Source organism: Podarcis gaigeae, assembly GCF_964106915.1.
Source record: "Podarcis gaigeae genome assembly, chromosome: 8".
NCBI classification, from domain to species: domain Eukaryota; kingdom Metazoa; phylum Chordata; class Lepidosauria; order Squamata; family Lacertidae; genus Podarcis; species Podarcis gaigeae.
Genome location: NC_139684.1, coordinates 73,678,572 through 73,704,772, shown reverse-complemented (window position 1 = coordinate 73,704,772; position 26,201 = coordinate 73,678,572). Strand labels below are relative to the sequence as shown.

General features: G+C 48.0%; 1 protein-coding gene across 5 annotated transcripts in view; it reads left to right on the top strand.

The window, feature by feature from the left end:
• The first annotated feature begins 578 nt into the window (after positions 1 to 578).
• Positions 579 to 26,201, top strand: part of LOC310851471 (B-cell receptor CD22-like) — a 31,204-nt gene continuing 5,581 nt past the window's right edge. For 3 of the 5 annotated variants that reach the window (XM_083753940.1, XM_083753937.1, XM_083753941.1), the window contains exons 1-5: positions 10,025 to 10,142; positions 22,937 to 23,098; positions 23,283 to 23,663; positions 24,600 to 24,893; positions 25,535 to 25,807. In XM_083753940.1, coding sequence (XP_083610066.1) covers positions 23,056 to 23,098; positions 23,283 to 23,663; positions 24,600 to 24,893; positions 25,535 to 25,807 — 991 coding nt within the window. In that variant the 5' untranslated portion in view covers positions 10,025 to 10,142; positions 22,937 to 23,055. Of the gene's footprint in view, positions 656 to 8,570; positions 8,689 to 10,024; positions 10,143 to 22,936; positions 23,099 to 23,282; positions 23,664 to 24,599; positions 24,894 to 25,534; positions 25,808 to 26,201 lie in introns of those variants that run through there. The other 2 variants (XM_083753939.1, XM_083753938.1) reach the window with 2 other exon arrangements.

The following is a 26,201-nucleotide window of genomic DNA, read 5'->3' as shown; positions in this document are numbered from 1 at the left end:
TGATTTATGTGGAAATTGTTTCCATTAGGTTGTGTACTTTTTGATGAGCTGTATTTATAGTTTATGACTTCTGTTATGTTTGTAATTATATGAATCTTGTCTTGTTGTAGGCTGCCTTGAGCATAGTTTCAGCTGTGGAAAGGCGCCATACAGATGAAATGTTGATGGTGATGATGTTTTAGGTTTGCGGCTAACGCAGTCCACTCTTCCCACTAACATTGCGGGGATGGCCATTTGAGGCTTGCAATGCAATCCTAGGCACAGAAAAGGGGGGCCCTTGAGAGATATATCCCATTCTGAGGTGGGGGGACCATGCCTGAGGTGTATTGGGCCAGAGACCAAAGTGGCCAGAGAAATTAATAACAAGTTTGTGTTTGTGCAGGGGGCAGGTTTCTAAACACACTCATACCCCCCTCCCTGCTCACTATCCTCCATGCAGGCAAGCAGGAGTCTCCATCTGAGTCCAAGGATGCCTCCTAGCCAGGCAAAGACACTCAAGGAGGATGTGAAGCGCAGCTGGTGAGGGAGGGGTGTGGCTTGTGAAAGGGGTGTGGCCCAAGGGCCAGATAAAGACATGCGAGTCTGAAGTTCCCCACCCCTGCCCTCTGCTCCGTCAGAAGCCATCCCCGTTTAACTCCATGGGGCATCTTGCCAGGTAAGTTCATAAAAAGTTGCTGTCCTGGACTTGTTGGATGCAGAGGGACAGTGGGAGGAAATAGTGTTTGTAGGGAGAAGAGGGAGAAGTCTGGGAAGATGGGGTGTCAGAAAGTGAAGAGGTAACAGGGCTTAGTGAGCGGGGGGAGTCTGTGGAAGAGAGCAGTCCAGAATCGGAGGCAGAAGCTGAAGCAGGAGAGGAGGGAGGCCAAGAGGCAGAGATGAATCGGGTTGGTGAAGAAGCATGGGTTTCTGTGCCTCCTGCTGCAACATGCTCCCCTCCACACTGGTCTCCCAGGGCCTGGAGAGGCATGAAAAGGGCAGAGGAGACATTGGCTGCAGGCAAGCAGCGTCCCCGATTCCTTGGGGAAATCCCTGGTGAGGAGGGATTTCAGACTCAGCAACTGATTTTCATGGAGGAAGATCACTGGGAATGAGCTGCTCTGCTCATTAAGCCTGACACTCAGCCAAGTCTGTGGAGGTTGTGCTAATGTGGAGTTAACTCCATCTTTGATCTGTGTGATTACTGACTGACAGGCTCCTGTGACAGATGCTGTTTGGTGTTCTTGGGTTGGTAGGCTCGGAACATCCGGAGGGGAAAGGGAACATAACTTCCCACCTCTGCTCCAAAGGAAAGGGTTTTGAGAAAGAGAGAAATGTGGCAAGGAAATCACTCTCACCCCAGTAGCTGCCTTTGCCACAGCAGAAGTGCATGTGATCAGGTGCGAAAAACAAAAATATCAGAGGCTGGTGCAAGAGGGAGCAAGGCCTTGAAGTTGCCAGTTTGCAGTGCATGGCAAGCGTACAAAATCACCTGGTTAGCAATGGCTACTAATTCTACTGCTTGCACTCTGCCTCCACTGTCAAACACAGTATGCTTCTGAATGGCCACTCACTGGAAACCACAACATGAAAGAGTTGCTTTTGTGCTCGGGTCCTGCTCGTGGGCTTCCCAGAGGCATCTAGTAGGCCACTGTAAGAATAGGATGCTGGATTTAATGAACCAGCTGCTCTGAAAGCATTTCAATTGCTGCGGGGGCAGCTGGGCAAGTGCGATTTTGAATTGCGCTTTCTATTTTTATTCCGGTGGTCTGTGGCGAATTTGCTTCCTGTGCTGTGAACTTTTTAACTGCTGCTGGTTTTTAACACTGAAATAGTGTATTGGAAACTCATTGCAGTGTTTTGATATTTTGCATGGTTTAAAATAAAAAGAATAATCCTGTAAGCCACCTTGTGAGAGTAATGTGTCCTGAAAGATGTGGCAAAGGTGCATTGAATATATTTTTTTTAAGCACTTGGAACCTCTTGACCAGAACCACAGTCAGAAATAGTGTGATATTCCTAAAAACGAAGTGGCTTTTAAAATAATAATACAAAATAAACTGAACATTTACAGAAGAGTTTACTGGAATGTCCTTAAGGGCTCCCAGCTTTTCTTGTGTCTTCCTCTCCCTCCACACACACCACCACTCCTTAGGCTACAACCCATTGGCCAGTTCAGGTGAGGTGGGGCCAGCCAGACATAAGCACTTCTCCCCTTGACCTCCTAATACCACATCCCTTCACTTCATAGGCCAGAGTAGTTGTGCCTGGAGGGGGGGGGGGGATAGTTCTCTTTCTTCCATGGCACTGAGTTAATAACCTCAGCTGCAGCCGCCACTCCTCCCACTTCCGCCAGTGTGGAATAGTAAAAAGCTGGAAGCTTTGGTTTGTGCAGCAGCCAATGCAGCAGAGGAGAATGTCCCCTGGGGGCGTTGGTCAGCTTCTGGAGAAATAAAAGAGGAGGAGGAGGAGGAGAGAGCCATCTACCTCTCCCTTTTCTCTTTCCTCCCCTTTCTCCCTCTTTCTCCCATGCTTTGTGTTGATAGGCACACATGTCTTGCAGAATGGTCATGATCAAAATGGGGACACTTGTATTCTTGTACAGTGGTACCTCAAATAGGTTACAGACACTTCAGGTTACAGATGCTTCTGGTTACAGACTCTGCTAACCCAGAAATAGTGCCTCAGGTTAAGAACTTTGCTTCAGGATGAGAACAGAAATCGTGCAGCAGTGGCACAGTGGCAGCAGGAGGCCCCATTAGCTAAAGTGGTGTTTCAGGTTAAGAACAGTTTCAGATTAAGAACAGACCTCCAGAACGAATTAAGTTCTTAACCCGAGGTACCACTGTAATCGAAGAAGAGAGAGTTGTGTCCATCTCTGGGTGCTTCCAGGTCATTCATTCTGATTTGGTTGAGGGAAGGCCAGATTTCATGGCATCAAAGCCACTGTTACCCCCCCCCCCGCCCCCCTCACCCCACTCTCTCTGGCATGTTTCCTTATTGCAAAAAGTCCAGACTTTTGGAGAAGCTGCTTGTTGTGCGAACGAGGCCTCCCAACCAGCTCAAATAGCATGACCTGAGCAGCACAGCATTCATCACGATCGTTTTGCATAAAGTTCTGGGTGCCACAATAACGATATTGATAAGTTGGGACGTGTGCAGAGGACCGCAACCAAGATGATCAAGGGTCTGGAAGCCAAGCCTTATGAGGAATGGTTGAGGGAACTGAGTATGCTTAGCCTGGAAAAGAGGAGACTAAGAGGAGATATGATAGCCATCTTCAAATATCTGGAGGGCTGTCACATGAAAGATGGAGCAAGCTTGTTTTCTCCTGCTCTAAGAGGCTAGGACCCAAACCAATGGCTTCAAGTTGCAAGAAAGGAGATACCAACTAAAGATCAGGAAGAACTTTCTGACCATAAGAACTGATTGACAGTGGAGGTTTTACCTGTCATGGATGCTTTAATCGAGATTCCTTCATTGCAGAGTGTTGAATTAGATGACCCTCGGAATCCCTTCTACGATGCTGGGATTCTATGAAAGTTTGCAGGGTGTGTAGGATGACATCCATGATGCAGCGTTTGTTCTGGGTTTGTTTGCAGGGATGTTAGAAGATGTTCCATCAAGCAATTGTCATTCCACACTTTCCAGTGCAGTTCTCCATCATTTTTCGGGGATGTGGAGAGACACTGGGATTTCTGGCATAAGAGCAACAAATCAACTTCAGCAATGCAACCTGAGTTTGCTGATTGAATCCCACCCTGTCTGGAAGTGCCTACAGTTTTGTTTTGTTTTTCCACATCAAAATCCATTTGTGGTCCTTACCCCAGGCTTGTTTTTTTATTATTATTTTGGCAGCCTCATTTTTGGTGCTGGTGGTTTGTGTGTGTATTTGCTATTGTTAAACAAGCCTCAGTGACCTACTTCAAATCACTCAGAGGGCAGAAAGCCTGTGTTGGGCAGAAGTGGCCAATGTGGCAGCAGCCAGATGCTGTGGACTTCAGCTCCCATCATCCCTGACATATTGGTTTGCATTTAAAGGAAAACCTACCCATTCCACACTTTCTGAAGCAATATGTGAACTCTTCATGGGGATGAAAATGTCCCTGTTTTAATTGCCACCAGAGATTTATCAAGCCGTTTGTGGATTTCCAAATACTGCACAGTGTTTCTCCAAATGTTGCCATGCAGCCCTCCAGCTGAGTGCATTTTCTGGGGCAAAGTGTCCATAAAAATGGATATGTTGGTGAAAGGGACATTAAAAATGCATTATATTGGGGGGGAAGCACTTTGCAAAAGTGCGTACATCATGCACCATTATTATTATTATTATTATTATTATTATTATTATTATTATTATTATTAAATTGCATGCAAAAATGTGCCCATTAGGACAAATTTGCCCTAAAATGCGGGTGGATTTTTATGAAGACGTTTTTTAAAAAACCACAAACTGATGTGGGAATGTGGAGTGCTGAACTTAAGGCTGGGAAACTGGGAAACTGAAAGAAACCAAAATCAATTGATTTGCGCATCCGACTGGCTATGCTGACTGGGAACGATGGGAGCTTTAGCAGACTCTGGCTTGAAGAGTGCAGGGCAAGACTGCCTGGCACTCACATCTCTGTTCTCCCATGAAATGAAACTGCCCCTGTTGATCATCTATAACAGCTCTGGGGCAGAGGTGCACTTAGATAATCTTAGCTCACTTCCAGGTGACTTGCTTGTTGAGCATTCATCCTGATCAGTTTGCACAAACTTTGCAGGGAGTTTAGATGGCTGTTTATTGAGCATTTGTTCCATTTTGCTTGCAGGGAAGTTAGACAACGTTGTGCCAAGCTGTTGTTCTCTCACACTTTAAAGTGCATTTTCCATTTCCTTATTGCAAAAAAGTCCCGGGGTGTGTGCAAGCAGGTTTGTTGCACAAAAGCACCAAAACAACTTGAATCGCAGGGCCTGAAATTGTGTGATTGAATCCTGCACAAATTTAGCGAAACTCTGGAAAGGCCCTTAGACACTGGTCTTTACAGTCTTGTGGAAAGCCCCCGCTTTAGAAGCGGTGGGATTCAATCGCATACCAGCAGCTAATGGACATTGCTTATTTTACCTCAAAATGTGGGAAGCAGTGCTTTTTCCTGGTGGCATGCAGCAATACACAGTACCGCCACTTTTTTTTGGGGGGGGGGAGGAAGGAGGTGGAAGGACTCTCTGACCCCTTCAAAGCATCACATCTCCTTCCGCAAGGCCAGGAAGCATTTGCCTCATTCAGGGGTGCAATGCTCTGGCAGGATCCTGGAGCTCTGCTGCCTCCTTCTCAAAGCCGGGGTGGGGAGGCCTATTCACCTGCGTGAGCGGGCAAAGGAGCATCAAGCGGCTAGCCTGACCTCACTGCCCAGCCTTGGCTTCAGGCCATGCCCCTCCTCCACCTGCTTGCTGACAGCGGTGCTGGGTATAGGGGGTGGAGGGGGCTTCGGCTCCCCCAATATGTTTTGGCAGGGGGCAGCACATCAACACATCATGTGACTGCGCTCCCTCCATGTGTGTGTGTGTGTGGGGGGGGAAGTCAACGCCCTTCTGGCCAGTGAATACCAGCACTTTGATTTTACCTAGATGAAAAGCACTGCTTCTAAGCCAGCCCTGCTAAATGGGGCTCTGGGCTTTTGCACTAAAGTCCTGCCTTGATGGCTCCATTTGTTGGTTTCCCAGGGAACAAAATATTGGGACAAAAAATAGAATCTCTTGGACCTGTGGCTAGAATTCACGAGACGAAAGGGAGTGTGGACCAGCCCTAGCTCTGCCTGCTTGCGACATCTTCCCATGACCACATGATAAACAATAACAATGCAACCACAACAAACCAGCCATGCTTTAAAAAAAAGCAGGCCCCATGCCTAGAGGCAGGAGTCATGGGTCCAAATGCATCTCTTGCCACACTCCCTCTCTCAGAGATCCATCTTCTGGAGCTGCAGTCTCCTACCTTTCCAGATCCAGCCCCGCTTTTAACTTAAACATACATTTGGGGAGCCATCTCTTCATCTTTTTACCATATATTTGCATGGTGGGAAGTGTCCCTGTTGCGACCCACCTTGGATCAGGCTGTGATCCACTAGCCCATGGTTTTCCAAACTTGGGTCTCCAGCTTGTTTTTGGACTGGAACTCCCATCATCCATAGTTAGCAGGTCAGGGAAATTGTAGTCCAAAAACAGCTGGAAACCCAAGTTTGAGAAACAGTGGACTTCTTGTTTAGTTGTTTAGTCGTGTCCGACTCTTCGTGACCCCATGGACCAGAGCACGCCAGGCACGCCTGTCTTCCACTGCCTCCCACAGTTTGGTCAAACTCATGCTGGTAGCTTTTGAGAACACTGTCCAACCATCTCGTCCTCTGTCATCCCCTTCTCTTTGTGCCCTCCATCTTTCCCAACATCAGGGTCTTTTCCAGGGAGTCTTCGCTTCTCATGAGGTGGCCAAAGTATTGGAGCCTCAGCTTCACGATCTGTCCTTCCAACAGTGGACTAGTGGGTCCTAACTCACCAAGAGCAGACCAGTGAGCTAGAGTTTCCAGGGTGTGTGTTTGTTTGCCTTTGCCTGATTCTAGTGCAGATATAGCCACAGTATGTTATTCCCCCAAAGGCATCTCTAACCTCAACCCCCAAAAAGCAGCAGTGAGAGGATGTTTTTTCCCCAGATCAGGAAACAGGGACTTGCCCTAGAAAATAGTGACATTGGGAAGTTTCGGTATGGAGAAGCGAGAGTGAGTGTTTGGCGGTGAGAGAATGAGACCAAGAGAGATCAATGCCCACAAAGTGTTTTTGTTTCGTTTTTAAAAAAACAAAACCACTAGAGGGAGTCCCACATGACTGATTCTGATTTTGTAAACAAGTGTAGAGGGATTTCCACTGTATTTCACAAATCACTTGCATTTCTCTTGCATCTGTGTGCAGCGGGAACAAGCCAGCCAAAGTGAAGCACACAAAAATGCCACGGGCATTGGAAGGCTGCCATCCCAGAATCTTCAAGTGTCCCTATTTTCCAGGGACAGTCCTGGATTTACAGAAGCCATCCCGGATTCTGATTTGATCCTAGAATATCCCGCTTTTCCTTAGGACATTCCTATTTTCATCAGAGAAATGGTGGCGGGAATGGAGCTATGCGACCCTCCAAGCTAAGTAGATAAGTAGCTAGACAACCTTTAGAAGACATCTGAAGGCTGCCCTGTGTAGGGAAGTTTTTAAATGTTTTATTATGCTTTTATATATGTTGGAAGCCACCCAGAGTGGCTGGGGAAACCCAGTCAGATGAGCAGGGTATTATTATTACTATTTATTATTGAATAGGACGTCGTTATTTCCATCGGAGAAATGTTGGAGGGTATGCCATCCTAGGCACACTTACTAGGGTCTGTGAACTAAACCTCATTCAATATACAGCGATACCTCGGGTTAAGTACTTAATTCGTTCCGGAGGTCTGTTCTTAACCTGAAACTGTTCTTAACCTGAAGCACCACTTTAGCTAATGGGGCCTCCTGCTGCCACCGCGCCGCCGGAGCATGATTTCTGTTCTCATCCTGAAGCAAAGTTCTTAACCTGAAGCACTATTTCTGGGTTAGCGGAGTCTGTAACCTGAAGCGTATGTAACCTGAAGCGTATGTAACCCAAGGTACCACTGTACAGGAGGGTTGCTGCCACATAAACACGACATTGGAATTCCCTGTTAAATTCCTGGCTCTTGGCTCGGCTTTGCACATTGAGTCAAATCTTAGACCTAGTGGATCTGCAGCCAACAAGAACCCACATTTGCCAGCAACGCCATCCTGCACTGGTCCTTAACTTGTTGCCAGGGGCTGGTTCCTGCATCAGTCTTCAATGCCAGGGGTCAGGCTAGCAACGCAGGGAGTAAGAATACACAACAGCACCTCTGTGCAGGTACAGAGTGCATCTCCCTTACCGTGGGGGATAATTATGGATAATTTTCACATCGTGGATTAGGGAGAAAAGTATCCAGATCAGACATCACGCTCTTGAGATGTGAAGCATATGTTCTCTCCTCCACCCAACCCATGCGCAGCTGGCCTCACCTAGCCATGCCACAGGATGCTTGTGAACAGATGGGTGTTGACCACTTGATGATTTGTCTCTCAGGTCTGGTCTGAGGAGGAAATGTGGGGAGGGTGAAGTGGACTGTACCACTTCAGGCTGGAGGTAGGGGAAAACAAGTTTTGATGCTCCCCTGCCTTTAAAAACAAACCCACTTCCTGCAAGGAGAAAACTAACATAGCCCTTTGCTAGATCTAGCTAGTTTTCTATCTGGAGGGAGGTTAGTTTTTTTAAAAAATGTAAACGAGCATTTTTTTAAAAATGTGCTCATCTCCAACTTGAAGTGGCACAGTCCATTTTTTAGCACTTCTGCAGACGCTTGCCTTCCAAAGGCCATGAATGAAATGATGTATCCAGGCTGTTACACTGAGGATGTGAGTGGCACCAAAATTTTGTTCCACAGGAAGTTGCAACTGTGGTGGGTGAGAACTCACAGTCATATGGGCAGAACTGGCACTGCTTATGGGCACCGCGTGATCCTCGTTCCGCATTTGTGAGAAAGTGATGTGGCAGCACTTATTACTTTGGAACTCACTGCCTATTGACACCAGGCAGGGGCCTACACTGGGAGTTGCTGTCCAGTGGCATTCGGAGGACCCACAGATTCCCCTGAATGAGTGAGTTGGGCCTGAGCTGCAATAGCATCACTACCACCATAAGGAGCAATAAGAAACATTTAATATATATACGGTTTTTACAAAATAAACAGATGGGGGTTCTGGCCAACTCAAATCGTGCTCAGAGTAGGCCCAATGAAACTAATGGGTCTACTTTAGCTGTTTCAGTGGGTCTCCTCTGAACAGGGGATGCCAACCCGGATCAAAAAAAAAGCATGGTTTGAACTCCAGGCTGATCCCAGTTCTATTGCTGTTGGCCTTTAACAGAGGGTCCCTGATGTGCTGAAACGGCATCAGAAAATGAGAATGGAGCAAAGGGAAAGGAAGGAGAGAGGAGAGGAGAAACAGAACGGAAATAGCCTTTCAGAGCTGGAAGGGGTCCCAGAAGGCCCTGCAGACTGACTCCTGGCTCAGTGCTGGGATCTTGCACCTACAGCATCGCTGACAGATGGCCACACAGTCTCTGCTTAAACACCACCAGTAGAGACCACCATCTCCCCAGGTAGGGTCTTATGCTTTAGACTTGTGTTGGATGCTAGATTCATAAAGGCTGGAAGCCACGGTCCCCAATCACATTTTAGAAATGCCGAGTGAATATTATTGGTTTGTTTGTTTATATTCCACTTGTCCTTTAAGGAGATCGAAGTGGCATACAGAGTTCTCCCTCTCCCCCTTTTAGCCCCACAACAACAACCCTACCAGGTAGATTAAGCCAAGAGTGAGTGAGTGGCCTCCAAGAAAAGGGATCTGCGAATGTCTCAATTTCCGTTTCTCTCTGTTTTAATTTCCTCAATCCTAAATTCAGATCTCTCTCTCACTTTCTCTTTCTCTTCCTCATGAAACTTCACCAGCGTTTTAGCCCAAATCTCCCCTGATAAACACACGTTTCTATGCCATTTCTGCCTCATATCTGGCTGCAAGAAATTTCCCCTCGTATAATACACCTTCGCACTCCGTTGCCACAACCATGTGTGCATTTTTACGCACGCTTTCGCCCTAGAGCGTGGCTTTTTTGTACACATTCCTTGACCGGGAAAGTGCAAGGTTCGGGGACGTGCGCGTTCAAAAGGACAGCGGCTCCGGGAGCACATAGCCAAACATTCCTCTTTGCCGGTAAAACCAGCAGGTAGTGAGGCAGGTTGGCGAGTGAAGGCCAATTGGTGCTGAAGGCTGGAAGCAGCGGAGCGCAGAAACTTTGTAGCGCCGCGGGCCAGAGAGAGAGAGAGAGAGAGAGAATGAGAGAGAGAGAGAGGGAGAGAGAGAGAGAGAAGTGATTATTTATAGTTGGCAGGAGCGGGGAGAGGACACGAGAGGGAGGGAGGGAGGGAGGGAGGGATGAAATGATAAAGAGAATGACACACAGAGAGGAAGAAATAGAGCGTGAGGAGGAAGCTGCCCCGCTTGCAGGTGCTGGGGGGCAGCAACTGGAGACCCCCCCCCCTGGTCTGTGATAGGTGAGTCCTTTGGAGGGGTGTGTGTTGGGATGGGTCGGCAAGGGGCATTCTTATCTCGGTTGGGGGTCGCTTGGGAGCAAAGCTTGGGAGACGGAGAAGTGTTTACTAGTTGTTTACACAACCAGTTAGAGGAAAGAACCCAGGAGTCCGAGGTGGGGACCTTGCCAGGCTAGCCCTTCTTCTTCTTCTTCTTCTTCTTCTTCTTCTTCTTCTTCTTCTTCTTCTTCTTCTTCTTCTCCTCCTCCTCCTCCTCCTCCTCCTCCTCCTCCTCCTCCTCCTCCTCCTCCTCCTCCTCTTACCCCCTACCCACACCGCTGCTCCCCTCCTGTAGCTGAAGGCAGAACCCAAGAGGCTTCCCCTCTCCCGCAAATCTGCGGAGATTTTGACAGCTAGGGAAAACGGATTCTTTCAACCTCCCAGCTCGAGCCTGCAAATAATCCTCTCCTGCCCCGAGAAGGGAGACTCGCCCCTCTAGGACCCCGTTTCGAGAATCCTGGGCTGGATTACCTCCCCCACCGCCTTCAAAGGAAAACCAGCATAGACCCCCAGATCCCTCCCACAGATAAGGACAACAACTGGAGAGAAGCTGCTAAGACTCTGCTGCCCTCTCAGGCGGAGGGATAAAAGGCCCCAGAAGAATTCTGCCCTTTGCTCTAAGCCTCTAGCCACTAGCCACTACTTCCCTCCCATGCCCACGACATTCGGAGAAAGTCATGCTTCAAACGAAAACAGGGAGTTTTCCAGGGCTGCAATACTGTGCTGGTCAATCGGTTGGATAGATCGATGAGAAATGTTGTGGGTGGCTGAAAATACTTTAAAATAAAATGGTGATTTCCCACATTATTTGAATGGGGCTCTTTGCCTCTTCTTAAGAGGATGCCTGCTGTATTTGACCCATGAACAAGAAAGTAGGGGGTGTGGGCCGTTGTTGTTATTTACTGCTTGTTTTATTTATATCCCACCTTTGTCTCCAAGGAGCTGAAGGTGCTTCTTCCCCATCTCATTTAATCCTCTCAACAACCCTGTGAGGTAGGCAGGGCTGACAGGTAGTGACTAGCTCATGGTCTCCCAGTTAGGTTCCCAGCTAAGTGGGAATTTGAACCCTGGTCTCGCACTATGCTCCATTTCTTTAGAATGATTCCCCTCCCCTCAAGTATGCAGAGGTATGCAGATTTCATTCATTAATCCAGGGGTGGGGAGCCACAGGCCTAAGGAGAGCAGATGTGGCCCTCAATATCTCTCTATATGGCCCTTGGAGTTCTTCCCAGGCCACACCCTTTTTCTGGCCCCTCTTGAGTGCTTTTGGATGGCTAGCATGTGGTCTTGGACTGTAACAATGCCATACTTTCCAATATACGGAAAGTACCGGGGGGGGTTTGAGTGTCTGGGCCCCCAGGGGCCCCTGGACTTGGCGCCACTGATGGGGCATGCTCTCAGGTAAAGTATTTGTAGGATTTCGGCCTTAATTGAATGACCACCTTAGAGAAGCCCATAGTCAGGTTTGCTTGCCCCCAAACTGGAAATTTGGTTTTGCCGTGGAAGTTGCTGTTACGAGAGGCAAAAATTGCATATGTGCATGCGTACGTTAGGAGCAACTAAAATGCTGAGCAACTTCCACAAGGACTTATTTACCAAAAAAATAAAAATACATTGCAAATGGATGTGGGAATGTGGATGTTTGGAAAAATGAGAAACTGACCCAATCCTGGTCAGTTAGTGTTATGTATTTATTGTGTTCACATCCCATATTTTTTCTCTAAGGAGTTCAAGGTGGCAAAATGTGGTTCTCTCCCTCCTCATCTAATCCCCACAACAACCCTGTGAGGAAGGTTAGGCTGCGAGGCCATGGTTGGCCCAAGGCAGGCTTCCTCAACCTCGGCCCTCCAGATGTTTTGAGACTACAATTCCCATCATCCCTGACCACTGGTCCTGCTAGCTAGGGATCATGGGAGTTGTAGGCCAAAAACATCTGGAGGGCTGAGATTGAGGAAGCCTGGCCCAGGGTCACCCAGTGGGATTCCTGGCTGAGTGGGGATTCGAACCCTGGTCTCTCAGGTCCTAGTCCTGACACTCTAACCACTATGCCACATTGGCCCTTGGACTGTTATCCTCTTGGCCAGGGGTCAGCAAACTTTTTCAGCAGGGGGCTGGTCTACTGTCCCTCAGACCTTGTGGAAGGTCGGACTATATCTATATTTTGGGGGGGAGATGAATTCCTATGCCCCACAAATAACCTAGAGATGCATTTTAAATAAAAGGATCCATTCTACTCATATAAAAACACGCTGATTCCCGGACTGTCCGCGGGCCGGATTTAGAAGGTGATTGGGCCAGATCCAGCCCCTGGGCCTCAGTTTGCCTACCCATGTTCTTGGCAGCAGCATACATGAATGTCCATAGCAGGGAGACAGATTTTTTTTAAAAAAATGTCCAGGGAGCAATGTATGCCAGGAGCAGAGATAAACAGATAAGGTCAGGGTGGGTGGGTGGAGATAGGAATGGTTTGGGAGAGGGAGCCCATGGGGACCGAGAGAGGGAGTTTTGCAGAGAAAGAGAGAGGGGTGTGTCAGAACAGATCGAAGGGCTTGTAATTACAGCTGCACAGATAACTTGTTTTGTTTTTTTGAAAGTGTGCCTGTGTGTGGCCTTTTGCCTTTCAATCTTTTGTTGTTTTTTTCAGTGCTAGTCTGTGTGCAATTTATATGGGTGACCATTAGTAGGTTTGTCAGCAACGGGATACTGAACCAAAAATTTCATGTGCATTTGAAAATGTCCAGGCAGATTTCCAAATCCATGTTCAACGCTAGCAAATATGGGTTGCGGTTCCTGAAAGCCAGCAGCCCCAACCTACCCTCGACTTCTTCATCCAGAAAAGCCAGAAAAATAATTTTAACATTAATCAGAATACTAGGCAGGTCCTGTTCCAGGGTGTGGGGATTTTTTTTGGGGGGGGGGGACTTGAGTGAAATGCCATCTGATGTCCCCACTCCTCGGTCAGTGGGCAGGTTTACCAGGCTATGGTAGCAGCTCTCTAAGCTGCAGAAGGAGGCAGGAAGTGGTCACCCATTTAATTTCCCACAATGCCCCAGAGTGGTGCTACAGTTAGGGCATTGTGGGAAAATAAAAGGGTGGCTATATCCCGCCTCCTGGGGTTGGTCAGAATGGCAGGCCGGAAGGACACTTCAGCTGGGTGACTGACATTTTAATTTCCTGCAACAAGGAGAACCCTGCTGGACCAAAGACGAAAAACATATCTTTTTTAAAAAAAAATATTCAAAATTTAAGCAAAACATATTATCCAGAAACATACCACCCTTATCCCCCCCCCATTTATCCTCCCTCACCCCACCCTCCCACACAAAACCTTAATCCCCCACCCCACCCCTGGCTTCCCTCAGTTCCAGTCTTTGATTTCTCTGAGAATGCTGTTTTCTGCATGTTACACAGTTGTATAGATCCTCAAACTATTTAGGTGATTATTATCAATAAAAAGTTTGTGAATGTTTATTCAAAGCCAGCCAAGGAGGCCAGTTCGCTTTGTTGCCTCTTCAAATACTTTGTAAAGGGTTCCTATTCTCTTTAAAGTCACAGTTATCCTTGTCCCGTAGCTTATATGTCAGTTTTGCCAGTTCTGCATAGTCCATCCATTTTTCTTGCCATGATTCTTTAGTTGGGGTTTCTTCAGTCTTCCATCCTTGTGCTATTAGAACTTTTGTGACCGAGCATCTAGCCCAGTATCCTGTTCTCACGGAGGCCAGCCCACCAGCAGGACTTGAGTTGCAAAAACAGAACATCCTAAACAACAACATGCAACATGCAATAATATGCTAACTGAATCTTTATTACATAATATTCTTTCAAAGTTTGTAAACAGAAGAAATATATATATATATATATATATATATGAAACCACAAATAAATAAATTGTTTCAAAGATGATTCTGCAGCAGCAGCTTGCTACACTTTTCTGTGATTGCTGATCCATGGCTGTTTGTTGTACCTTTTAGGACAGTTATTTGCTGATGAAAAATAATCTTTGAAACAGTTTATTATCTGGAAAAACTGTTCTGTTTGCTGATGTGCTCGGAGTACCCTACTGCTACGCCCAGAGCACCTACCATCACACAATTGTAGGACATTGACTTTGGAAAGGCTTTTTGCCTCCACCTTAGAGATTGACCGCACCTAACGTTCATTTGAATCTCATTATTTGTGGTTTCCTTTATATATATAGTTCTTCTGTTTATGAACTTCGAAAGAATATTATGTTATAAAAATTCAGTGGAAGACAGGTGTGCTTGGCGTGCTCTGGTCCATGGGGTCACGAAGAGTCGGACACAACTAAACGACTAAACAATAATACATTATTAGCCATCGTGTTGCGTGTTATTGTTTACACAAACAGGACTTGAGCAGGAGCTTTCTGACCAGGAAAGAGGAACCTGTGGTCTTCCAGATGTTGTTGGTGTATAACCCCTAAGGATCCAAACAGAAAGGAGAACAGCCTGCGAAATTCTCCCAAGGTCTTTAAATTCAGAAGCATTTGCCCTGAGAATCTGAACTGAAGAAGCAACCGTGAAGTTGCAAGGCAAAATGTGTCTTGCTGGACTCCAACTCCCATCCTTCTTAAGCATTAGCCGTGCCAGCTGTGGCTGATGGGAATGTTTTGGAAGGCCACAGGTTGCCCATCCCTGCTCTACATGCTGAGCAGGTTCATAACACCATCAACAACTGACTTCCACCAAGAGGGCTGGTGGAGGAGAGACAGATTGCTACACAACCTGTTCAAGCTAACCTGTCCCCTCCCACTATGAGCCTTGGTCTCCCCTGCTGTTATCCTCACATCCTGCTCCTTCGCAGGCAGAGAACCAAAGCTAATGAGTGAGCAGATAGGCAGAGGCATCTACTCATCCTCCTTGGTTTACTGAGCCAGAACAAGGGATGGTGGACAAGGAGCTTGCAGTGAGGAAGAGAAAGAGCAGGTCAGTGAGCCTGCAACTGGGATGTGGTCTCCAAGAAGATGACCAACTAGGTTGACCCTCAATGGCAGCTCCAGAGCGATCGGTCCCTCTTCTACCAGCCTTACTCGCCTGCATGGAATTCCTGGTCACCTGTGGCGACCAGGCAAGTAGTTAAATGCAAGACTGGGTGCAGGAGCACACCCACCTATATGTCTTTGAATTTGCATATCGCTTGATGGTTGGAAGCCTGCCAAAACTTGTCAACTCTCAGGGGCTGGGTAGAGTGGGCAGCAGGGCTGATGCAAAGGAAGGAGATGCAGAGGAAGCAGCAGCCCTGCTCTGGAGGCAGCTTGGTCCATCTCTCAGTATTTGAATAGCAGCAGCTCTCCAGGATCTCAGACAGGATCTTTTCCCCCAGCCCTACCTGGAGATGCTGGGGATCAAACCTGCCACCGAGCCGGCTGCTTCGATCCCAAGGGAGAAGCCTCTGCATGAGCCTCTTGTTCACAAAGGGCCTACGCACATGCAAGGCGGGGTGCAGGAAATGGCTGAGGCTAGAAAGCCAGCACACATTGAGGGCCGCAGAAGACAGGAGTAAGAAACAAGCAGACAGGACGTGGGCAGAGATGGATAAAGGAAGGGGCACGCAGAACACTGGCTGTCCATTTGATACCCAACCACGTTCAGGGTGTTACTCTTGGTATATAAAGCCCTTAACAGCTTGGGACCAGGTTACCCGAGGGCTGCTTCAGTCTGTAGGACTGGTCCTCTTACAGATTTTTTTTTTTTTTGCAAAAAAATTGACCTTTTAGCATAGCAGCACCTACATTTCAGAATGCTCTGCCTATTGATATTGCCTTCCCTGCACTCGTTTTGGCCCCTGCTTGAAGCATTTTTGTTTCCAGACATGTAGGGTGCTGGCATGCATTTTAATTTTGTATTTTGCATTAGCTTATTGTTGATTTTCATTATGTTTCCAGTTTTCAAAATATCCATTTTTAGCATCTGTCTTTTATCGACAATGCTCACGTTTGTTTTTCTAAACCTCCGAGAGGTTCTGTTTACAACCAAGCGGCATCTACATTTTGTTGAATGAATAAAGGATTCCTTGTAGGGAGTTGTAGCTGAGTGGCAAGATTTAAACTGAATCGCACCCATCCCTGGAACAAGCGAGGATACTAAAGTACAGGGTGCTCCTGAGAATGTACAGAGTATCACCTCCCCTATGGCTACTTTGCACCTCACCCATTTCTTATCCAGAAAGCACACACTGTGTAAGATGAGCTTGCAACCCACATACAGCTCAACATATTAATTATTATTATATTGGAATTTATTACCTGCTCTTCACCATGGTGGGTGACAGCAATTTAAAATTCAGAACATGTGATCCTTAGGTGTGTATGCCTGTTCTGGACACGAGTTCATGCATAGAGTATTCATGTAACCTCCCTACCCAGCTCTTTCCCCTTTGCCTTTGAACAACAGGATAATCTGCAGACAGTAGCAGGAGATGGTTAAAAAAAGAGAGGAATGAACTGACAAAATTGTTGCGTTTGAAAGGACCTCGGGGTCATCTAGCCTAACCCCGTGGAATCCAAGAATCCTGCCCACAGCCACCCCTGGGTGGGCTCAAATGACCAACCTTCTGGTAAATAGCCACACAAACTAACCCACTGCGCCACTAGCTGCCCTGGGTCAAGGGAGTTCGACCCATAACAACAACAACAACAACAACAACAATAATAATAATAATAATAATTTATTATTTATACCCTGCCCATCTGGCTGGGTTTTCCCAGCCACTCTGAACGGCTCCCAACAGAATATTAAAAACATGATAAAACATCAAACATTAAAAACTTCCCTAAACAGGGCTGCCTTCAGATGTCTTCTGAAAGTCAGAGAGTTGCTTATTTCCTTGATATCTGATGGGAGGGCATTCCACAGGGCAGGCGCCGCTACCAAGAAGGCCCTCTGCCCGGTTCCCTGTAACCTCACTTCTCGCAGTGAGGGAACCGCCAGAAGGCCCTCGGAGCTGGACCTCAGCTGAACGAGGGAGTGGAGACACTCCTTCAGGTATACTGGGCAGAGGGCATTTAGGGCTTTAAAGGTCACGACCAAGACTTTGAATTGTGCTTGAAAACATTCTGGGAGCCAATGTCTTTCAGGACCGGTGTTATATGGTCTCGACGGCCACTCCCAGTCACCAGTCTAGCTGCCGCATTCTGGATTAATTGTAGTTTCCGCCTCACTTTCAAAGGTAGCCCCACGTAGAGCGTATTGCAGTAGTACAAGTGAGAGATAACTAAAGCATGCACCACCCTGGCGAGACAGTCTGTGGGCCATCAAGTTGCTTTGAAAAGCACAGCAACAATAGGCCAAGCCGGTCAGTTGGCAACCTCGCCCCCACACAGCGCATGTCCTTTGGGAAGCCATAGCTAGCGGCTCCCGGCCTGTATGTTAGATGGGGTCGGAGAATGCGAGTGCCACAAGCGGCGGACATCGCTTAGGAAGGGAGAGAACACACAACATGTGCAGCGCCCTCAATGAGTCACAGCCAGCCTCCACTCATCAGGGCAGCCTCTTTTTTTTCAGATGGGAAGGCATAACTTTGCAACTGCCTCTTCCCCACCCCCTCTTTTGCTTTAGAAATTAAGCACTATTTAGCCGGCGGGGTGCAAGCAAGGGAGGGGGTGAGAGGCAGCGGCTTCAAATCGGTGTGGACAGCAGCTAGATCACCCCGAGGCCACCTCTCCGTGCATCGCTAGAACATTGTGCGCTCTTGGTGGTGATGCTGCCGATGACACAGAGCCCTGCCTCTGTGGTGGGCTGCAGGCCTGAGCGAGGGGAGGGGGCAGATGTCTGTCACTTGTCAGCAAGCAGAGAGGAGGGGGCAGCTGCTGTTTGGTTTGTGTGGTTTTTTTCTGTGGAGGGGAGTGGGCTATCTCAAAGTATTGGGGGGCGCTCAGCTGCAGGCAACAATTAACTGAGCCGTGCTAGAGGTGACTGCCTGGCGTTTGAGGTTCTGGTGCTCGCCACAGAGGCTGGGAGCTGGGACTTGGCAGCCTGCCAGCACCTTCGGGGGCCAAGCGCTCGCTGGCTCACGCGCCTCTGTGTGTCTCTCTGTGTGCCTGCTGCATCCCAGTGAGCCTGTGGATGAACTCCAGGGCAAACCTGTTCTATCCAGAGGCGGCTTGGGGTTCGAGGTGGCTCTCGCTGCACCCAGTGTGCTCCCACCACTCGCTTAGGAAGTGGTGCACACACAGCCAGCATCTATCCTGTCCGAAATACTGCATTTCGATGCATTTCACCCAAAGACAGTTCCAATCCGAATCTATAAAAAAATGTTTCCCCTCCCTATAGAACATGGGTAGGCAAACTAAGGCCCGGGGGCTGGATCTGGCCCATTTGCCTTCTAAATCCGGCCCACGGATGGTCCGGGAATCAGTGTGTTTTTACATGAGTAGAATGTGTCCTTTTATTTAAATTGCATCTCTGGGTTATTTGTGGGGCATAGAAATTCGTTCATTTTTTTTTTTTTTCAAAATATAGTCTGGCCCCACACAAGGTCTGAGGGACAGTGGACCAGCCCCCTGCTGAAAAAGTTTGCTGACTCCTGCTATAGAACAAAATATTATGGGAAAACATTGTGCCGAAGTTGGTAAATGTGACTCCGATTCACACCATGCCTCTAAAGCAGGCATCCCCAACCTTCGGCCCTCCAGATGTTTTGGACTACAATTCCCATCATCCCTGACCACTGGTCCTGTTAGCTAGGGATCATGGGAGTTGTAGGCCAAAACATCTGGAGGGCCGCAGGTTGGGGATGCCTGCTCTAAAGCAATATGAGACCCCTTTGAACAGTCATGGCATTCCCCCAAAGAATTCTGGGAGCTGTAGTTTGTGAAAGGGGCTGAGAGTTGTTAACAGACGCACACATCCCATTCTCTTTCCAGATGTACAGTTTCCAGAGTACGCTGAAAAAAGAGGCATCGGTTGTTAAACTGCTCTGTGAATTGTAGCTCCGTGAGAGGAATGGGGGACTGGTAACAACTCAGCACCCTTAACAAATTACAGGTCCCAGAAGTCTTTGGGGGGGAGAAGCCTTGACTGTTTAAAGTGGTATTGTGTCGTGAATGTGCATACCCTCCAACATTTCTCCGAAGAAAATAGGGACATCCCATTTCATAATGATAATTGTACTATTTATACCCCACACATCTTACTGGGTTGCCCCAGCCGCTCTGGGCAGCTTCCAAAATATATAAAAACATAATAAAACATTAAACATTTTTTTAAAAAACTTCCCTAATACAGGATTGCTTTCAGACAGCTAGGGGGTCAGATAACTCCATGTTGTTGTTGTTGTTGTTGTTTAGTCGTTTAGTCGTGTCTGACTCTTCGTGACCCCATCGACCAGAGCACGCCAGGCACTCCTGTCTTCCACTGCCTCCCACAGATTGGTCAAACTCATGCTGGTAGCTTTGCGAACACTATCCAACCATCTCATCCTCTGTCGTCCCCTTCTCCTTGTGCCCTCCATCTTTCCCAACATCAGGGTCTTTTCCAGGGAGTCTTCTCTTCTCATGAGGTGGCCAAAGTATTGGAGCCTCAGCTTCAGGATCTGTCCTTCCAGTGAGCATTCAGGGCTGATTTCCTTAAGAATGGATAGTTTTGATCTTCTTGCAGTCTAAGAGACTCTCAAGAGTCTCCTCCAGCACCATAATTCAAAAGCATCAAGTCTTCGGCAATCAGCCTTCTTTATGGTCCAGCTCTCACTTCCATACATCACTAGCTAACTAGATAACTCCATACCCTCCACCATTTCTCCAATGAAATTAGGGACATCCTAAGGAAAAGTGGGACATTCCAGGATCAAATCAGAAACCGGGATGGCTTCTCTAAATCAGGGACGCCCCTAGAAAATAGGGACGCATGGAGGGTCTGAATGTGGTGCTAACTGAATTTTAAGGTAGTAATGTGCCCAGAGCCCACATGCCTTGATGGCATCAGCATGTAAAAGTCCTGCATTCGATAACTGTTTGTGCCTGCAAAAGTTTTTTGTAGTCGGCATACTGCTTTGATTCCAATTCTCCATAACATCCTGCTGAAATACTGCAACTTTTTGCCCTACAAATATTCTGGTTTGTGTGTGCAGGGGGGCGGGGTGTTGTTCTGCTATAGTGAGTGCCGCTCCAGACAGTAGTAGCATTGAGGAAGCACCGCAGAACAAAAACTTCTATACTCACCCACCCAATATGTGCTTACTTGGTATAAGCTGTATCCCCCCTGCGAAAAAGAGAAAGAAAAAAGGTGTGTTTACTCTTAGAAATGTATAAATATTGGGAGTGGGGGACAAGGAAGCGAGGGCAAGAATACAAAGAAGGAGGAAAACAATGTGTAGAAAAGAAATGCCCATAAAAACCTGTGATTAAAAAAATTAATACGGTGGGCCAATAATAATAATTTATTTATATCCCACCCTCCCTAGCTGAAGCCGGGCTCAGAGCGGCTAACAACAGTAAAAGTAACACAGTTTACATAAAATCACAATCAATTAATTGAAATACATTCTAAAATCAATTCATTCTAAAATCAATTCAGAATCAAATTAATGGCAACAACTGGGCTAGCATTTTATGAGGATTACCAAAGGAGGGGGTCAGACTGTGCTTTAGCATATTCAGGAATCAAAAGTTTTGTGTCTCTTTTGTAGGAAATGTATCCTTTTTTGTGCATTCTGCAATGATGGGAGTCGAAGTGCCCCATTGCACATCACATTTGCCATAGTCTGCTTTCGCTTTCCATCAATTTGGGAGGGAGGGAGCCCAGCGGGGTGTGTTTTCTTGCTCTATTTTAGTCTCTTGCAAGGCTCTTTATCCCAGTTTCTGCAGGCCTCGGAGACTTTTGCCAGGAGCCTGGTGTTTCAACATCTTCATGTTGCAGCAAGGAAGTTAAAGGGGACCCTTTAACTGGGGTTTTTGGATGGGCTTTCAACAGCCTTGAGATGGGCAGGAATCCAGCAACACGAAGCTTCACCCCTCATGGCTGGGGGCAGCCCAAAATGTTTTGCTGCCTAGGCAAAGGATTAGATGCTGCCCCACCTCCCCAATCCACATACAAAAGTTGATTCGACTGGCGGTTAAATCTTACTTTGTGAGGGTCATAGGGCAGTGCTAGAGCTTCTGTTTTTGCATGAAAACAGTCAGAGCCCTTGCAAGACAGAGATGCTCTGTTGCAGTTCTCTTGCCCTGAATCTCCTACCATTCTGCTTAATTGGATGCCTGCAGCTTCTAGCATTATGAGGGAGGGAGAAACTCTTCCGTCTGCTTTCTCTACATCAAGCATAGTTTGATACACTTCTATCAAGCTCCCCCATTCCTCACTTTTTTCTCTAAATTAAAAATCCCCAACAATTGTAATCTTTCAGTCATAGAAGAACTGATCATTTTGACTGCCCTTCTTTGTGCCTTTTCCACCTCTGGGATATCCAGCTAAGACTGGGAGTAAGCCCCATTGAAGTTAATAGGACTTACTTATGAGTAAGGTAAAGGTACCCCTGCCCGTATGGGCCAGTCGTGACCGACTCTGGGGTTGCGTGCTCATCTTGCTTAAGAGGCCGGGAGCCAGCGCTGTCCGGGTCATGTGGCCAACGTGACGAAGCTGCTCTGGCGAGCCAGACCAGTGCAGCACATGGAAACGCCGTTTACCTTCCCGCTATAAAGGAGTACCTATTTATCTACTTGCACTTAGGGGTGCTTTTGAACTGCTAGGTGGGCAGGAGCTGGGACTGGACGACGGGAGCTCACCCCGCCGCGGGGATTCGATCGGCAAGTCCTAGGCACTGAGGTTTTACCCACAGCGCCACCCGCGTCCCTACTTATGAGTAGGGATGGGCAAATCTGTCCATTTTGGTTTTTCTCAGTTTCTAATTTGCCCACTTTTAAATCCAGTTTCCTGCATTTCCTCATTAGCTGGGAACCTTCATTTAAAAAAATTATCATGAGGATTCACCCGCATTTTAGTGCGAATTTTTCCTAATATTAACCTTTTTTCGTGTGCAATTTTCACCTATTATGCATATTTCTGCAAAGTCATTTTCTGTAATTTTGTATGCTATTTTTGCTACTGTTTGTATCTTTTTGCACCCTTTACCCCAGTATATGCATCTTTGTACACAATACTTTGATGGAGAACTGCATTGCAAAATTCAAAGGGCAGATTTCGAAGGACTGCTGCTTCAGTTTGCATATTGTTTTGGGAACTGTGCACTATGTAGGTTCCCCTGTGAAGGCAAACTGGGTTGAATTTCTCCTTCAGCCCTACTTCTGAGCAGACATGTCTTGGATTGCATTGCAAGACAGCTTAGATGTGTGTTCGGTGCAGGACGACACATCGTGCCAAGAGAAAAAATGGGGAAAGGCCATGTAAATTTGGCCAAAGAAAGAGGCCAAAGTATGAGTCCAAACTGTGTATTTCAAAGGTTTGTGAAATCCTGGACATCCATTAAAGACAAGCTGCCTCTTTACGCTTCTTTACACACACAGCTCTCAATCTGAACATCCTGGCAGCAATTCAGAAAATCCAGAACATTTAACAAATCTGTTCCTTGGTCATGCCTTGCAAGTAACTAAAGTTACTAGCCGGGGAAGAAGTTACTAGCCCAGCTAGTGGCAGACCAAAGAGGGACAGACTGCTCTGAAGGGGCTTCCATCCCCTAGTCTGCCAGGTCCTAATTCAACACTCTAACCACTACACCACGCTGGCTCCCATGGAGAATCAAAGTTGGCGCACACCTGATTTTCTTGACTTCTCCTTAATTTCCTCCAGCTTTTCCTTCTTCCAACTCACCCGCGGGCTTCGCTGTGCATGACGGAGAAGAGACGGATTTCCCATTCCCCCAGCCCTGAGCCTCTCTCAGGGCTGCGAACCCAGAGGTGCTTCACAACATGAGACTCTCCGGCAAAGGTCTCCCACTGGCATGTCTCCTAGGTAGGTTCCTGGTTGCTAGCAGGTCTTATCAGGAAGTCCATGTCACACAATATAGAACTGGGTCTTTAGCAATGCTTTCCTTCTAAGAAAAGTGGTACTGGTGGTGTGTACTCTTGAGTATTCCACAACCACTTAAAGACCTGCTGAGAGACTCTCTCCCTGCTCCCCGCACCTTTTCCTCCAGTTCTGTTTTACAGCCCTGTGTCTGATGCCTGGACGTCCATGCTGCCTAGCTCCATCCAAGCCCTGAAGGGCTCCTGCGTGGTCATTCCCTGCTCGTTCACCTTCCCGGGTTCCCGTGATTCCTGGGGTGGCAAGTTCAGCGTGGCTTGGTACCAGTACCGATCGAGAGGGTACCCTGAAATCTACAACAGCAAAAGCCAGGGCAGCATCCTGTTGGAGTACCAAGGGCGGACGGAGGTGCTGGGAGACCTCGAGATGGGCAACTGCACCCTTAGCATCAACCCCGTTCGCAGCGAGGATGCCATGAGCTACTATGTCTGGATCAACCCCGATTCGGTTAAACACCGCTTCTACGACGTCACAGTCCGGGTGGACGTAGCAGGTGAGGTGGACCCGTGCATCCAGGCCGGGGAGTAGTGATGCTGATTTGATGATGATGGTGATTTAAACTTGCATACCGCCCTATACCCGCAGGTCTTAGGAAGGTTCACAACATACAAGCACAAAATGCATAGTAAAAACGAAAACAAGAACCTCTCGTTTCCATCCTGAGCCTCTTCCTCCCCCCTCCCGCCCTCAGAACTTCCTTCCAAACTCGACCCCCCCCAAAGGCTCCTGCCTCTCCCCATGTGGGCTCCCCTCCAATGCCCCCCACTTTGCTAAGAGGCAAGCTCCCCTCAGTCACCCCACCCTGAAATAGGGGCCTCACTTTACAAGCTGCCCCATCTCAGGCCACCTGACCCAATCTCCCCCCCCCACCTGGCCAGGACCCCCCAACCTCTCCTTGCCCATGTCACATGACCTATGGGTCTCGACACCCCCTTTCTGTGGGGAGGATTAGGTGGGAGCTCTGCCTCCCCCCTCCCTGCTTCATGTGACTATCGCTCCTCCCGGAAGACCCCCTTCCCATCACTCTCGGCCCGCCTTCCTGGCCCCCTTGCCTTCCCATCTCTGCTGCATCCTGGTCTCTCACTTGTTCGTGGAGGAATCTCATGTTCAGTCCCCAAATTCGGCCTCCCTGCCATCTCTTTCTGGTCCTTAGGACTCTTCCCAGGCCACACCCCATCCTCAGACCACACCCCTCGCTGCCCTTTCTTCCCACCCTCCTTGAAAGATTTTGCCTGGCTGGAATACATCCTTCAACTCTGACCATGCCTCTTGCGTGCCTGGATGGAAGTTTGAGAAGGGTGTGGGAGAGGAATCCTCTGCCCACTTTTGCCTCTGGCCTGGCCCCGCCCACCGCTGGGACATGCCACCTGAAAGATTTCTCACAATGGAATGTGGTCCTCGGGATGATTTGTAGCCTTTTTGCTTGCAGACACTCCATCGCAACTGGAGATGAGTGACCCAGGCTTACTGACCGAAGGCGACCGCACCCTGATCACCTGTTCAACCCTGCACACCTGCCCCTTGGCTCCACCTACTCTGACCTGGAACCTTGTGGGAGGCAAGGCTGCCACAGTCCAGGAACGTCTTGCTGGGGGTTCCTGGCGGACGGAATCGGGGCTCAGCTACATCCCTTCGCACAAAGATCATGGCAAATACCTGCAGTGCACAGCCACCTTCCCAAACCAGCAACAGTCTAGCAATGGAATCTACCTGCAGGTTAAATGTGAGTGTCTGGACACAGTACTGTGGGTGGAAATTCGGTCAGAAGGCCCCCTTCACTTCAAAGCAATGGATGCTCTGCCCTTGAAAGTCGGCTCTGATTTTAAATTGTTAAGACGGTTTCTTCCAGCTACCATGAGGACTAGTTACTTGCTAACTTTATAAATAAAAGTGGGCAAGTTTTTTAGTCTTAGGTGAAAAGCTTCCTGCAGTTTAGGAAAGCCTGGGAAAGGGTGGAGGGGGTTTGAACAATAATTTTCTAAACCCACTTGAAGCATAGAAACAAGATGTTTGTAGCACAATTTAGCACCCCCCTCCATACTTTTAAAGCCCAAGGCTCCCCCCCCAAACAATCCTGAGAACTATAGCATCACAGTGCTACAATTCCTAGCAGCCCATGATTCATTGGGAAAAGTTGTGTGCTTTCAATACATGGTGTAACCCCAGTCACCCATTGCAACCATATGGTGTTATTCCCCTTTTTGTGTGAGCCTGCACCTTTAATTCCTGGAAAACAGGTAGAAATTCAGCAGGTGCAGATGGAGGCGTTGGGGTCAATAGGTGAGGCGTAGGATGGAGTGTGCAGCCTTAGCAGCAAAAATGGGTTTCCATTGACCTCTATCCTACTCTGACGGACTCTTCCAGATTCTCCCAAAAACGCTGTCGTCTCCGTCGTGGGGAACCCCAACCTGAAAGAAGGAGACAGTGTCACCCTCCGATGCAGCAGCCAGAGCAACCCCCCGGCTGTCAGTTACCGATGGTTCTTCGGGCCTCGCAAAGCACCACTGCGGGCAGCAGGTGTTGGGCCAGAGGTGACCCTGGCAGATGTGCGGAGGGACTCGGGGCCATACCACTGTGTTGCAGAGAATGATGTCGGGATGGGGGAAGACTCGCCACCCACCTACCTCAATGTGGAGTGTAAGGAGAGGCCTTGATTTCTTGTTTCAATATCACCGTATTTATCTGTGGCTTACTTGGGGCTTAGTGGCAAAGTCACACCAAGTTCATGTTTACTATGTCAAGTTGCCACCTTTTTCTTCGCCTGGAGCTCCTACGCTTTTGTAAAAACGCAGTGGGTGATTTTTGTTGTTGCTGCTGTTATGGCATCTCCATGCCTGAGAAAGCTTTGCCGGATGAATTTCTGCCCACCAGGCACAACCCAATAATGCATGTTAAGCAGAGGCACTGAGATGCGCCAGTTTAAAGCATGTGACTTCCCCCAAGGATCCTGAGAACTATAGTTTACCCATCACAGGGCTACAGTTCCCAGCACCCCTAACTGCAGTTCCCAAGATTCTTTGAGGAAATGTTT